Source organism: Triticum urartu, chromosome 3A (assembly GCF_056163025.1).
Source record: "Triticum urartu cultivar PI428250 chromosome 3A, HENAU_Tu73, whole genome shotgun sequence".
In the NCBI taxonomy this organism is placed as follows: domain Eukaryota; kingdom Viridiplantae; phylum Streptophyta; class Magnoliopsida; order Poales; family Poaceae; genus Triticum; species Triticum urartu.
Genome location: NC_141875.1, coordinates 740,159,562 through 740,176,125, shown reverse-complemented (window position 1 = coordinate 740,176,125; position 16,564 = coordinate 740,159,562). Strand labels below are relative to the sequence as shown.

Sequence of the window (16,564 nt, the reverse complement as noted above, 5' to 3'; positions counted from 1 at the left end):
AACTCCTTAATCGTCGTCTGAAAAAGTCTACAACATTAACGTTGCAGCCCGAAAATGGGTCAGCACATGGAATATGCTGGCAATGTAACACGTAGAGCGTAATGGAATGAAACAGCTATACTATATGCATATTTGGCTGGTGGAAAGCTCTATGGTTACAGTTTTGCGTAAAGCCAATTTTTCCCTACTACAAAAGAATAAATTTTTATTTAATTATTATGGTGATTGTTGAACATTGAGAATTGTTGACAGCATCCTCAATCCCAATTAAGTAACATCATTAAACAAACCCATCAAATTAAATTTTAATGTAACATGTTGAGATTCACATGATAATCCAGGTACTAGATACTCAAGATGTCCATAACTGGGGACACGGCTAATCATGATTAGTTTATACACTCTGCAGAAATTTGCGCACTTTTCCCCACAAGACTCGATCGCCTCCGTTTGGATTCTCATACTACACGGTGTTTGAGAAACGGATGACCGAGACATAGTCTTTCAGAAGCTCTAGCACCTTACGATGGGTAGACCGTACCACCTACATCCCCTACATCTGCTAGTCTACCACTGTAAGAGTTCGCACGACTTAGTCAACTATGCTAGAGCCCATAATAGCTTGTGGCTGCACACGGAAGTTTCTAGCATGAAAAATCTCATGATCCCTTTGAGCCTGGGTGGCGGTCCAAAAGAAAATAGGCAATACTGGAATACCCAGGTACCTCAATCCACCCAGATGTGTATTTAAGTTTCCACCTTAGATAAACCATTGATTTAAAAATCTCACATCTGTCATGGATATCACTCACCCAATCCACGTCTACTAGCATAGCATAGCAAAAATAAGCAAACGTAGAAGTAACTCCCAAAGGTTTGATAATAAATAGGTAATAGGTACTACCACAACTACTTCCCAAACCCACAATTTAATTAGATCCTAATCATGCAATGTATAAGGGTTGATCTAATGCAATAAAACTGGGTAGTAGAGGGTATGATCAAAGTGTTACTTGCCTTGCTGATGATCCGCAAAACTTAGTGATTCGAAGTAACAAGCGGCGCACTCCGGGTACTCTATCGCAAACAAACAAGCATACAATAAGTACTCAACTAATGCACAGGTAAAACTCAAATAAGAGATCTAACCAGAAAGTTCAACTTAAGAACTCCGGTTGGCAAAAAGAATCAAATCGAACGAAGCAACGAAAGACAAACGACTAAAGAAATAGACTTCGTTTACTATTCTGGATCTAGGGCAATTTTTACAGTGGCAAAAACTTGTTTAAGTTGGTTAAACGGAAAGGGGGTTTCGAGACGAAACTCCAGGCGCTTGAATCGCCTGATTCCGATAAACGAGCGAAAAGTTATACTAAAACGAAAATCGAATCAGAAATCGCGATCAGAAAAATCGCGGATTTAATCCGAGAAAAAGAAAAACGACGAATAGTCTAACGAACGAACGTTCGTTAACTGGATCTAAACGACGAACACGTTCGTTAAAACAAACGAACGAGCGAACGCTCGCTAATTTGTCTAAACCGAAAAAAACCATTCTAATAAAAAAACGAATCTAAAAAAATAAACCACGGCTTTAAAGAAAACCGCCGGCGACGGCGGCTACCTCGGGCGACGGGTCCGGCGAGCGGCGAGGCAGCGGGCGGCGGCGCGGGCGGCATCGGGGCTAGGGTTTCGGCCCGGGTGGGCTGACTCGGGCCCCGGGCGGCGGCTTATAAGGGCTGCCCCGGGCGGAGTCCCGCTCGGGTACGGCCCGGAGTCGGTTCGCGTTTTTTTAATAATAACGCGCAGAAAAACAAATAAAAGAAATACTAAACGGACTCCAAAAGTCCCAAAATAAATTTTCCCCGGCTTCTAAAATCGAGCCGCACAGGATGAACATTTATTTGGGGCCCAAATGCAATTTTGAAAAACGCATATTTTTTTCCTAATTCAAATAAAATAGCAAATAAAATCTTATTTGATTTTTAATTAAATCCTCAATATTTCTTTATTTTGGGAAAGTCATTTTATTCCCTCTCTCATAGTTTTGTGATAGAAATTTATTGAAGATAAAATAAATAAAATCAAATGACCCTATTTTCAAAATTTGAGACAACTCAAATATGAAAATAACGAAATCCCCAACTCTCTCCGATGGTCCTTGAGTTGAGAAAAATTTCTAGGATCGACCAAAATGCAATAAATATGATATGCAATGATGATCTAGTTTATAACATTCCAAATTGAAAATTTGGGATGTTACAAACCTGCCCCCTTAAGATGAATCTCGCCCTCGATATTCGGGTTGGCTAGAAAATAGGTGAGGGTGGTCCTTCAGCAAATCTTCCTCTCGTTCCCAGGTGGCTTCATCCTCCGTGTGGTGGCTCCACTGATCCTTGCAAAACTTGATAACCTTGCTGCGGGTGACTCGACTGGCATACTCTAGAATCTTAACTGGTTCCTCATCATAAGTCAAATCACTGTCCAACTGAATTGCTTCCAGTGGTACCGTATCTCTCAGTGGTATGTCAGCCATCTCCGCGTGGCACTTCTTCAACTGGGATACATGAAATACGTCGTGAACTCCTGACAATCCTTCGGGCAATTCCAACTTGTAGGCTACTTCTCCCATACGTTCCAATACTTTGTATGGGCCTACAAAACGTGGCGCTAACTTTCCCTTAGCTCCAAAGCGCTTAACTCCTCGAAGTGGTGATACTCGAAGATAAACTCGGTCTCCTTGCGTTTAGAATCTGCATAACTCTTCTGCCTGGATTGAGCTACCTTTAGCCTGTCGTGAATTAATTTCACTTTCTGTTCAGATTCCTTTATCAGATCCGGTCCAAACAACTGGCGATCTCCAACTTCATCCCAGGTCAATGGGGTCCTGCACCTCCTTCCGTAAAGGGCTTCGAAAGGGGCCATCTTCAAACTGGATTGATAGCTGTTGTTGTAACAGAACTCTGCATATGGCAAATTCTCATCCCAACTAGATCCGTAATCTAGCGCACAAGCTCTTAGCATATCCTCCAAGATCTGGTTGACTCTCTCAGTCTGTCCATCTGTTTGCGGGTGGAAAGCTGTGCTAAACTCTAGTCTGGTTCCCAACTGATTCCAGAACTTTGAAGTAAACTGGGTTCCTCTATCTGATACAATGCTCCTTGGAACTCCATGCAGACATACGATCCTAGTCATGTATATCTTTGCCAACTTCGCACTGGTATAGGTAGTCTTCACTGGAATGAAATGAGCTACCTTTGTCAAACGATCGACTACAACCCATATCGAGTCATAGCCTGAACGTGTTCTGGGCAATCCTGTAATAAAATCCATGCCTAGCTTATCCCACTTCCATTCGGGTATCGGCAATGGTTGTAGCAATCCTCCTGGCTTCTGATGCTCTGCCTTCACTCTCTGACATACATCACAAACTGCTACGTACTCCGCAATATCCTTCTTCATTCTGGTCCACTAGAAAATATCCTTCAAATCCAAATACATCTTGGTATTTCCTGGGTGAATCGAGTATGGTGAGTCATGGGCCTCTTGCAGAATTAGTTTCCTGATCTCCGAATCATTTGGTACATAGACACGGTCTTCAAACCATAAGGTATCATGCTCATCCTCACGAAATCCCTTAGCTTTTCCTTTGCAGATTTTCTCTTTGATAGAAGCAATCTCCTTGTCAGTCCTTTAGGCTTATCTGATTTTATCCATCAAAGTAGACTGAGTCTCCAATGCTGCTACATAGCCTCTTGGGACTATTTCTAAACATAACTCTCGAAGATTTTTGGCTAAATCCTTTGGTAATTCTCCCGTCATTAGGGTGTTGACATGGCTCTTACGCCTTAATGCGTCAGCTACTACGTTAGCCTTTCCGGGGTGATAATGCAATTTCATATCATAATCCTTGATGAGCTCCAACCATCTCCTTTGTCTGAGGTTCAGCTCCTTCTGTGTGAAAATATATTTCAGACTCTTTATGATCCGTGTACACTTCGCAATGGTTTCCAATCAGAAAATATCTCCAAGTCTTCAGTGCATGCACTACGGCTGCTAACTCCAAATCATGCATAGCATAATTCAACTCATGAGGCTTAAGCTGTCGTGAGGCATATGAAACAAATCTCCCTTCCTGCGTAAGCACTGCTCCAAGTCCTCGACGTGAAGCGTCGCAATATACCTCATAATCCTTGGTCTGGTCTGGCAAAATCAACACTGGTGAAGTAACCAAACGTTTCTTCAACCTCTGAAAACTAGCCTCACATTCCTCTGTCCATAAGAACTTGGTATCCTTCTTCAACAACTCAGTCATAGGCTTCGCAATCTTTGAGGAATTCTCAATAAACCTCCGGTAGTATCCTGCGAGTCCAAGAAAACTCCGGATCTCTCCCACGGTGGTTGGTGCTTCCCACTTGGTCACGGTTTCAACTTTAGTGGGATCTACTGCTATACCTTCTCCGGATATAACGTGTCCGAGAAATCCAACTTCCTTCAACCAAAATTCACATTTGCTAAACTTGGCATATAGTTGATGTTCCCTGAGCTTTCCAAGAACCAAACGCAAATGTTCCTTATGCTCTTCTTCGTTCTTTGAGTAAACCAGGATATCATCAATGAACACTACGACGAACTTATCCAAGAACTCCATAAACACATTGTTCATCATGTTCATAAAATATGCAGGTGCGTTAGTCAGACCAAATGACATAATGGTATACTCGTACAGCCCATAACTGGTGGTAAAAGCCGTCTTGGGTATATCCTGTTCCCGAATCTTCAACTGGTGGTATCCTGATCGTAGATCGATCTTGGAGAATACCTTAGCTCCTTGCAATTGATCAAACAGATCATTGATCATCGGTAGTGGGTACTTGTTCTTGATGGTTACTTCATTCAATCCTCGATAATCGACAACCATCCTTAACGATCCATCCTTCTTCTCCACTAGAAGTACTGGCGATCCCCAAGGTGAAGAACTTGGGCGAATATAACCTTTATCTAGTAACTCCTTAATTTGCTTCTTAATTTCCACCAAATCCTTTGCAGGCATCCTATATGGTCTCTTTGATATTGGCCCTGTGCCTGGCAATAGCTCAATCAAAAATTCAATATCTCTATCCGGTGGCATGCCTGGCAACTCTTCTGGAAATACTTCGGGGAAATCCTTCACTACTGGTACTTCTTCCTGCACAACTCCTGTTAAGCAATTTACTTGAGTCCTCTTTGGCACATGTCGAGATACATACTTGATCCTTCTCCCTTCTGCGGTGGTAAGCAAAATTGACTTACTAGCACATTCAATATTCCCTTCATACTTTGATAACCAATCAATGCCTAATATCACATCCAATCCTTGGGATTCCAATAATATTAGGTCTGAGGGAAAAACATAGTTACCAATCCTTAATGGTAACCGATCACACCATAGACTAGCCATATATTCTGCTCCAGGCGAGGTTACTAACATGGGTGACCTAAGGGCTTGGGTTGGCAGTTTATACTTATCCACAAATCCCCTTGATATGTATGAATGCGATGCACCAGTATCGAAAAGAACGAGTGCAGTAAATGACTTAACCAAAAACTTAACGATTACTGCATCCGGCTGCTCTTCAACCTCCTCCACATTAACGTGGTTCACCTGTCCCCTGTTAAAAGGGTTCAGCTTCTTCCCAGAGCTTCCATTGCCATTTCCATTCTATGATTCAGGACATTCATTGGCATAATGTCCGGTCTTCTGGCATTTAAAGCAAGTGACTTGGCTCAGGTCTTTCTTGGCTGGGTTTGATGGGTTGGTGCGGTTCTGGCCGTTGCTTCCTCCATTCCCATTACCATTCCTGGGGCCATTGTGATTGTGCGAGCTTCCTCCTCTATGGGTGTGCTGAAAATGTCCTCCCGGTCTAGGGGTAATTCGTGGCTTCTGCTGAGCTCCTAAACTGTACTTTCCTTGTGCATACTTCCTCTTGCGATTTTCAATTTGCTGTTGCTTCCCTTCAATCATAAGAGCGCGATCTACCAACTCCTGGTAGTTGTTGAACGTTGCTACCATCAACTGCATGCTCAACTCATCATTCAGTCCTTCCAGAAACTTCTCCTGCTTAGCGGCATCCGTAGCAACGTCATCTGGGGCATAACGTGCTAGCTTACTAAAGTCCTCCACATACTGGCCAACTGTCCGTCCTCCTTGGCGCAAGTTGCGGAACTCTCGCTTCTTCATGGCCATAGCTCCTGCTGAAACGTGGGCAGTTCGAAAAGCCTACTGAAACTGGTCCCATGTGACAGTATCGACAGGGAAAGTGGCTGTGAAATTCTCCCACCATGATGCTGCGGGTCCTTCAAGCTGATGTGCGGCAAACTTCACCTTCTCCGCATCCGTGCATCCTGCTGTGGTCAACTCTCTAGCTGTCTTGCGGAGCCAATCATCTACTACTATCGGCTCGGTGCTACTGGAAAACACCGGCGGATTCATCCTAAGAAAACGGGCTAAGTGATCAACAGGTGGTGGTGGTGGTGGGTTGTTGTTGTTGTTCCCCTTATTCTGATTCTGGACTAGCAACTGCATTAATGTGTTCTGCTGCTGGATCAACTGGGTGAGCTCCGGTGGAAAGGTAAATCCGGGGTCACGTCTCGGAGGCATCTGAGGGTTTAGAAAAGATGAGATTTAAGAATAGAGGGGGTCTAAAGAGAAAACCCTACCCATATGCACATGAGGCAAAAGCAAACAATTCACTTCATTCAATCAAACAAGGGCATACAATCGATCTAACTATCGCAAAAGTGCTCGGACTACTATATTTACATGGTGGACTACTACTACTGATCAGGTGGTCTACTAGAAATATTCTTCGGTTGCAGACTCCATGATATCTGCTCCAGCTTCATCAACATAGTCATCATCGCTATCATCTATATTCGAGTCGGTGTCATCGATGATGATGTAATCTTCCGGGCGAATCTCCTTGGGTTCTTCGTCTTCATCTACTGGCGTAGGGCCTCCCATAAATATTACAATCTTCTTGATCAGATTGTCATTCTTCCCCACTAATACTTCGATTTCCTCTTCATAATCTTCACGTGTAGCCTTGAGTTCTTCCTCCAGTTCCTTGATTCTTGTCCTTGCCTTCTTCAGGTCTATCATGTCGGCGCACATCTGATTCTCATGATGTCGAATGTGCTGGTTTAACTCCTGGATAAAAGCTGCAATTGATCTATCCTTTCTGGTGCTAATCATCTCACAGTGCTCATCTCGGCGCCCACAAATCTGGTAGATAGTATCCTTGAGATCATTGCGGTAGGCTTCTCCAATGCGTCCCATGGCGATGTGAGCTGCCATGCTCTTTGCTAGACTCCAAGTTGGTGCATCAAAAGAAAACTCTATGGGCTCGGTGACTGGCATGAACGTCCTTCCTGGAACTTGAACTTGAATCATCCAGCGCTCTTCTTCAGGTAAAGTGGCGTTGTAGGTTTCGGTGAAGCTTGGTACTCCTATGTTCAGGTATCTAGTGACTTCCTTCAAGTGACGTCCAAAGGGTGTATCTTCGTCTGGTTGTGTGAACTTGTTCCTTGCATCCGCCATCCTAAAGAGTAGAAAAGAGGAGACGCCAAAAGAGAAGAGTGAGTAGCGATCTAGGTCTTTAGCTTAGTGGTCGTGTCCTACAGTCAGCGTGTGCTCTGATACCATCTTGTAGCGACCAGACCTCAAACGGTCCAATCTCTGTGCTCCGGTGTCATCCCTGGATCAGTATGCTGACACCACACAGTACTTGAAGGGAAAAATAACAGAGTAGCAATCGCAAACTTATTACATCGAGTGTCTCAATAGAGAACTTATTACAATAAATATGGCTTAAGGCCATCTAATAACGATAACAGCGGAAGGCTTGGAAGATACGTGAGTCCATCAACTCCAACGGCATCACTGAGTATAGAACCACGACCTAAAACTCCTTAACCGTCGTCTGAAAAAGTCTACAACATTAACGTTGCAGCCCGAAAATGGGTCAGCACATGAAATATGCTGGCAATGTAACACGTAGAGAGTAATGGAATGAAACAGCTATACTATATGCATATTTGGCTGGTGGAAAGCTCTATGGTTACAGTTTTGCGTAAAGCCAATTTTTCCCTACTACAAAGGAATAAATTTTTATTTAACTATTATGGTGGTTATTGAACATTGAGAATGGTTGACAGCATCCTCAATCCTAATTAAGTAACACCATAACTGGGGATACGGCTAATCATGATTAGTTTATACACTCTGCAGAGGTTTGCGCAATTTTCCCCACAAGACTCGATCGCCTCCATTTGGATTCTCGCACTACACGGTGTTTGAGAAACGGATGACCGAGGCATAGTCTTTTAGAAGCGCTAGCACCTTACGATGGGTAGACCGTACCACCTACATCCCCTACATCTGCTAGTTTACCACTGTAAGAGTTCGCATGACTTAGTCAACTATGCTAGAGCCCATAATAGCTTGTGGCTGCACACGGAAGTTTCTAGCATGAAAAATCTCATGATCCCTTTGAGCCTGGGTGGCGGTCCAAAAGAAAATAGGCAATCCTGGAATACCCAGGTACCTCAATCCACCCAGATGTGTATTTAAGTTGCCACCTTAGATAAACCATTGATTTAAAAATCTCACATCTGTCATGGATATCACTCACCCAATCCACATCTACTAGCATAGCATAGCAAAAATAAGCAAACGTAGAAGTAACTCCCAAAGGTTTGATAATAAACTGGTAATAGGTACTAACTCAACTACTTCCCAAACCCACAATTTAATTAGATCCTAATCATGCAATGTATAAGGGTTGATCTAATGCAATAAAACTGGGTAGTAGAGGGTATGATCAAAGTGTTACTTGCCTTGCTGATGATCCGCAAAACTTAGTGATTCGAAGTAACAAGCGGCGCACTCCGGGTACTCTATCGCAAACAAACAAGCATACAGTAAGTACTCAACTAATGCACAGGTAAAACTCAAATAAGAGATCTAACCAGAAAGTTCAACTTAAGAACTCCGGTTGGCAAAAATAATCAAATCGAACGAAGCAACGAAAGACAAATGGCAAAAGAAACAGACTTCGTTTACTATTCTGGATCTAGGGAAATTTTTACAGTGGCAAAAACTTGTTTAAGTTGGTTAAACGGAAAGAGGGTTTCGAGACGAAACTCCAGGCGCTTGAATCGCTTGATTCGGATAAAGGAGCGAAAAGTTATACTAAAACGAAAATCGGATCAGAAATCGTGATCAGAAAAATTGTGGATTTAATCCGAGAAAAAGGAAAACGACGAACAGTCTAATGAACGAACGTTCGTTAACTGGATCTAAACGGCGAACACGTTCGGTAAAACAAACGAACGAGCGAACGCTCTTTAATTAGTCTAAACTGAAAAAGCGTTCTAATAAAAAAAGAATCTAAAAAAATAAACCGCGGCTTTAAAAAACCGGGCGGTTTTCTAAAGAAAATCGCCGACGAGGGCGGCTACCTCGGGCGGCGGGTCCGGCGAGCGGCGAGGCGGCGGCGGGGCGAGGCAGCGGCGCGGGCGGCGGATCGGGGCGAGGGTTTCGGCCCGGGTGGGTTGACTCGGGCCCCGGGCGGCGGCTTATAAGTGCTGCCCCGAGCGGAGTCCCGCTCGGGTACGGCTGGGAGTCGGTTCGCGTTTTTTTAATAATAACGTGCAGAAAAACAAATAAAAGAAATACTAAACGGACTCCAAAAATCCCGAAATAAATTTTCCCCGGCTTCTAAAATCAAGCCGCACAGGATGAACATTTATTTGGGGCCTAAATACAATTTTGAAAAACACGCATTTTTTCCTAATTCAAATAAATAGCAAATAAAACCAAATAAAATCTTATTTGATTTTTTATTAAATCCTCAATATTTCTTTATTTTGGGAAAGTCATTTTATTCCCTCTCTCATATTTTTATGATAGAAATTTATTGAAGATAAAATAAATAAAATCAAATGACCCTATTTTCAAAATTAGAGACAACTCAAATATGAAAATAACGAAATCCCCAACTCTCTCCGATGGTCCTTGAGTTGAGAAATGCAATAAATATGATATGCAATGATGATCTAGTGTATAACATTCCAAATTGAAAATTTGGGATGTTACATGCACAACTGAACGTGGCAGCTTGTTAACCAACCCCAGCACGCCAACGTGATTACCGGGAAGTGGGTCTTCAAACACAAGCTCCGTCCCGATGGTACCCTTGATCGCTACAAACCACGCTAGGTCGTCCGTGGCTTCCGACAGCGTGCTGGCATCGACTTCATCGACACATTCGCTCCGGTCGTCAAGCCCAGCACGATACGCACGGTTCTCCACCTTGCGGTCTCCCGTGCTTGGCCGGTGCACCAGATGGACGTCTCCAACGCCTTCCTCCATGGTCACCTGGAGTAGCAGGTCTTCTACCAGCAGCACACTGGATTTGTTGACCCGGCGCTTCCCGACCACGTGTGCCTGCTTTCGCGGTCCTTGTATGGACTCAAGCAGGCTCTGCGTGCTTGGTACCACTACATCGCAGCGTTTCTCCACCAACTTGGGTTCCGCTCCACCCGCTCGGATGCCTCGCTCTTCGTCTATCATTAGGGCTCTGACACGGCCTACTTTTTTCTCTATGTCGACGACATCATCCTGACGGCATGTACGGCTGGTCTCCTCAGTCAGCTCACGGCTCGTCTTCGCACTGAGTTTGCCATCAAGGACTTGGGTCCTTTGCACAACTTCCTCGGTGTTGAGGTGCTGTGTCGTCCGGATGGATTCTTCCTTCATAAGCGGAAGTATGCTCATGAGCTCCTGGAGCGGGCCAACATGCTTAACTGCAAGCCCGCTGCTACGCCTGTTGATACGAAGGCCAAGCTTTCTGCACGGATGGGTCTCCTGCTTTGGATGCTGCTTTTTATCGGTCTATTATTGGTGCTCTTCAGTACCTCACTTTAACTCGAACGGAGATCCAGTATGTCATGCAGTAGGTGTGTCTTCATATGCATGCTCCTCGAGATGTTCACTGGGCTGTTGTCAAACGGATTCTCTGCTATGTCTATGGCACTATGGATCTTGGTGTCACGGTTCATGCCTCCGCCGACACTGCCCTCACCGCCTACTCCAATGCAGACTGGGCGGGCTGCCCTGACACTCGTCGCTCCACCTCGCGCTATTGTGTCTACCTTGGACCCTCACTTATCTCGTGGTCATCCACGTGACAGCTTACGGTCTCTTGTTCCAGTGCTGAGGTTGAGTATCGTGCGGTGGCCAACACCATCGCCGAGTGTTCGTGGCTTCGCCAGCTTCTTCAGGAGCTCTATTGCCCTGTTGACCGTGCCACGGTGGTCTATTACGACAACGTCTCGGCGGTCTACCTCTCTGCTAACCCGGTGCATCATCGACGGACCAAGCATATTGAGTTGGATATTCATTTTGTTCGGGAAAAGGTGGCCCTCGGCCATATCCATGTTTTACATGTCCCTATTTCCCAACAATTTGCAGATATCATGACCAACGACTTGCCTACGGCATCATTTGAGGAGTTCCGGTCCAGTCTTTGCGTCAGCGCAGTGCCGCTTCGACTGCGCGGGGGGGGGGGGGGGGTTTGAGTATATGTGTTGTGCATATTTGTGTATTGGGCCCACCTCCTAGTTGCCTTGTATAGTTGAGGTCATGGCCTACTCATGTACATCACATATACGTGCGTTTGCACCTGAGGAGTACAACACATAATTCCCACATCATACACCTTTGCAACGGGAGCTTATTGTCTCGTGTAACCAAACGTCGGACCAGAGGCTATCACCCCTGCAACAAGCAAATCGAACCAACACATTCAACAAAACAATGATGCATGAATGTCGACGCTGATTGATCAAGCCAGGTGGATAGATCAAACATCCCTGAAGTCCGCCGCAACAGTCGTCGCCCACCACTCTACCAACCTAGTTCACATAACCATCCACTTGAAATAATCATCATTATATTCGAACTAACATTCCTATAAGTTGAATCCGAAGGCCCTCATATAGACTAGAAACCTTAATTGTTAACCTCAAAAGGAAGGAAATGGTTCCCGACTTGATGTGATGAATAGCACCACAGTGGCAGAGCGAGGGAGCAGACGGTTGGTTACACACGTACCTTGTCGTCGATGTTGTATCATCGAGTAGGGTGAGAGATGGGTGGTGCTCTTTGAGATCCGGTTTGGATAGCAAAGGTGTCCCTGCCTTTTCCCGAAGGAGCAACCCTGAGTTATCGAATCCACGAGAGGATGTGCACTATGACATGGCTCTAACAAGTTCTTATAAGAGAATTAAATTCGAGTTTTTGTAACCGGACCTTAACAACCTTAGGGGCGTAAATACTAGAATTAAAATAAGCATGAGTATGAGTTCTTCATTCTTACAACCATATATTTGTGCTCGATATGTGAAAATATATTTTATAAAACTTATAGGATATGAGGATGTGCAAATTCTATAAATGGTCGCTAGAAAAAACCTGAAATCTGTAAATGGTCGTTAACTCCACTATTGGATTGGGAGATGACATACTTAAGGTGGTCACTGCAAATGTTTTGTTTTATACCTAACTGTTAATAGGGTTTTTTTCAGAAAATATACATTAAGTGGCCTGAGATCGCTCCACCAGATCATGTGCCATCCATATCCAATCCAATGGCTTAGTCGGGTTTTCTGTTCTTGCACCGTAGGCTCAACTTCTATTTTAGTGGCCCCTCAATTTTGGGCCGGCTTGAGTAATCAGGATTTAGGTGGGCAATGCGATTTATATTGGTCGGCTTAGATCCATGTAAGCCACCCTGCTCCGCTCTTCTTTGTTTTCCCCCATTTCTTTCCTTTTTGTTGTGGTATAATACTAGAGCAACTTTAGCTTGAACCAAAACTTTACACTAACTAGAATATTAGAGCAAGTTTGATGAGGTGAGGTCAGTGCCCACCAAATTTTTTGGTTGTAAAATGTTAGATTTATGGAAATTTTTTGTAGTTACCATTCGTTGTTTTGGTCTGCTGTGAACTCATTTGTGTTATACTACATACACATGTGTGACATGCTACAATGTAATGTAGTTTTGTAAGTCCTAACACAAATGTTGTGCTTGCATTGTTGCATACGTTAGTTTCTAAGTTGCACGGAATTCTTCAACAGTTTGTTGTGAGTGAGCATGTGGAATTCTTGGACAATAATAAATAATACACATATGCATTTTTGAGGTATTTCCAAATGTATTTACATGGGACCCACCCACTGTGAAGCATGCTATTGTTGCGATGGGTCTATATAATATTGTTGTTCCGTTTTTTCTTTTATATTTTGCAACGAGAGAAAAGATATTTTAGACCAATACTATATGATTCATGTGACACAAAAATTATATTGGTATAGATTTCGAGGTGGACGCCAGCGGGTGGCAAGAGGCATGGGCCCAACTCAGGTTGCTTATCTTGTGGTGGTTTAAAATAGTGCAAGATTTGACATTGCATTGTCCCAGGTGCCGTGCAAATTGACACAGTTTTAAACATTGTCTAGCCAAACATGGTGATTTAGTCAACTCGAGACTACATACAATTTTAGTTTTAGCTGGTTACATATCAAGATGCAATTCATATTGATTGTTTTGTTGAAGTCAATTGAATTTCAATGCACAATGGTGCTTGCAATTAAAGTGGCTAGACATTTTTTATAACAAAAACATGTTTGATCAATGTCACCAGCCACAAAAAGATGACTCCATTTTTTGAATGGTCATGCTTATTTTGTATTTGAAAATTAAAGCCTTAATTATTGGATAAACATCACTCATATATTCTTTGCCTTTTTCATTTAATTTCTCACCTAGCATTAAGTGCTTCCATTTTGGGGGTGTGACTCACCTCTACCTCTTTTTCTAAGTTTAACAAGCATTTAAATGCTTTTATTTTTGTCCCTTTCAATAAGTCTATATAAGACAACACTCCAAGCACTCCAAGACATAAACGTTAGCCCCATAGCCAAATTAAAATAGACGAAGAGAACACATATTTTTCCTTCCAAGTTCAAAAAAGGAGAGAACTCTTGGGATGGACACACAGGCTGCTATTGTTTGCTTCCTCGTGGTGCTAGCACTTGTGGGTACTCCTATTTCTGCAGGTGTGTTTGTCAAACACGTATAATCTAATCTAATGGGGGGTTTGTCGCTAATATTCTAATATAATGGTTTCTATTTTCTTGGTGTTGTGCAGATAATTGCGCGGTCGTTGACGACGGCGGGGAGTTTTTCTGCACCAAGCCGCTGTGCAAGGCCACGTGTGAGGTGTTTGCACGTGATAGGAAGGGCAGCCTCAAGGACTACCACTGTGAGAAGAAGAACGCAATCAAGGCTGTTTGCTATTGCAACATTTGCTAGTAGAGACTGAAATACTAGCTAGTACTTGTTACGATAGACCAAAATATGTTATGTATAACCTCATATTGAGAGCAAGGAATAAACAATTTATTACTCGATCTGATAATTAGTTTTATTTGGAAGCCATGTGGAGCCGTTGGATGTTCGGTTGTTCACTTATATTTCGTTTGAGTTAGTTATTGTAACTATTTTTTTTTCTAAAAACCATTAGGAATTAAATGATTATCGAGTTGAATCTTACTAGATCTATCAAGTTGAACCGCATGCTTTAGTTAGGCAACTCCTAAGTACATATACCGACTTTTAGTTCAATAAGGGATTGTACTAGATTGGTTTCATCAACCAACTTGGTGTTCTGTTGCAATCTTGGGTGGTGACCGCACACTATAATTGAGGATATACATAATGCACTTACTCTGGTTCATCTCATACTCTACTCATAGTAGCTCTTTTTAGTATTTAACTTGACATATAATAGAACACCAGGGATTGGATTGTCAGTTGACCCGGTGTTCTATTGCAATCTTGGGTGGCAATCACGCACTAGAAATAAGGATATATAATGCACTTACTTTGGCCCATGTCAAACTCTACTCCTAGTAGCCTTTTGCTATTTAGTTGTAAGCGACAATGAGTTGCCTTTTATTTCAACTGTAAGCATCATTCATATGTAGTAATGTAGAAACTATTGGTTGTGTACAATTCGGTGCATAGGAACGCTGGAGGTGTGTGTGTGAGGGGGGGGTGTTTGGTTTCTTTTTACTCTTTCTTTCTTTGGATCAAGGGAATGCCAATTTCAGTAGGGGTGCTTGGGTACACCACTCCCCTTAAAAAAGGCCTCGTGGCTCGTGCGGTTTGAACACCGCGTGATGTGAATACAAGGGGATGAGATGTCGTCATACTATGTCGGATGATGGGAATGTGAGGAGTAAGATAAAGTGGAGGAGTCTAACACTTCTGACAGATACATGGACGACCGGGGTAGTGGATTAGGGTTGGGAAGGATACGAATACCTCCAAAAAATTCGCACTAGCCGCCATGGGTTTCTAGAGCGCCCGTTATCTTTTTTATTTCAAGTGTTTTTAGAATGTGAATTTTCTATATTACCCCTTCTTAAGTAAAGGACATGTTTTAATCTAGACCATGATCTGCTCAAAAGTTGTGAAGCTTTTTAAGGGGGGAATCCTAGCGCATACTGTCGTGGTTCGAAGTCTGACAATAATGTAGTGGGGTAGGTATGGAGAGGCAAGATCTTAGCTATGGAGTAGTTGTAAGCACACAAGGTTTACGAGTTCAGGCCCTTCTCGGAGGAAGTAATAGCCCTACGTCTCGGAGCCCGGAGGCGGTCGACTCGATTATGTGTGTATGAATTACAGGGGTGCGAACCCTTTACACTGAGGAGGGGGGGTGGCTTATATAGAGTTCGCCAGACCCATCCGGCCCTCAGTTATGCAGGGTTTCAAATACATTAAGGTCGGGCGTTACTGGTAACGCCCCTAATAAAGTGCTATGATGACCATAAAAGCTACTTAATGACCGACCGTTAGCGTGCGGAGTGACTTTCGGTCTCCTAGCCGTCGAGTGGTTGGATCTTGGTCGAGTGATTGCTTCTTGGTCGAGTGTCTTCGAGACTATCGAGTGGAACACCCCCAAGTCGATTAAAAGGTGATTTCTTCTAGAGATGTCCTTGGGTAGGGCCGTTAGGACAGGTCCATGACCCTACCCTAGGTACATAGCTTCATCATTAGCCCCCGAATGGATCGAGGTTTGAGTGGGCAAGGAGTTGAGAACTTCTCTGACTCATTTTTCATGCCATGAGCATATCTTGTTTCGGATCAATGAACCCGGGTGATGACAACAACTTCCTTTTCAGTCGCCTTGATCCATTCTTAGTTTTTTGTCGAGTGAGTTTCTTTACTCGAAAAGCTCCGAGTGACGGTGTGGAGGAGATCTTCCGTCTGACAAGTTGTTCTGCTGCTCACAGGTTTCATGGGATTCAAATTTTGGGAAGCGCGTGGGACGGGGGAGGCCGCAGTAATCGGATGGGATAGGGTGGAGCCGCCTCGATCCCCGCGCCACCTTTTTCGCCACGTATCGCGCGTGCGATTGTTACAGGATTTGACAGGATCGTCCGGGCCTACCA

At 43.6% G+C, this 16,564-nt stretch overlaps 1 protein-coding gene across 1 annotated transcript; it reads left to right on the top strand.

The window, feature by feature from the left end:
* The first annotated feature begins 14,025 nt into the window (after positions 1–14,025).
* On the top strand, positions 14,026–14,514 carry LOC147982529 (uncharacterized). Its single transcript, XM_087545712.1, has 2 exons — positions 14,026–14,164; positions 14,257–14,514. The coding sequence occupies exons 1-2, from the start codon at positions 14,095–14,097 to the stop codon at positions 14,418–14,420; spliced, it is 234 nt and encodes a 77-aa protein (XP_087401838.1). The 5' UTR covers positions 14,026–14,094; the 3' UTR covers positions 14,421–14,514.
* The last annotated feature ends 2,050 nt before the right edge of the window (positions 14,515–16,564 follow it).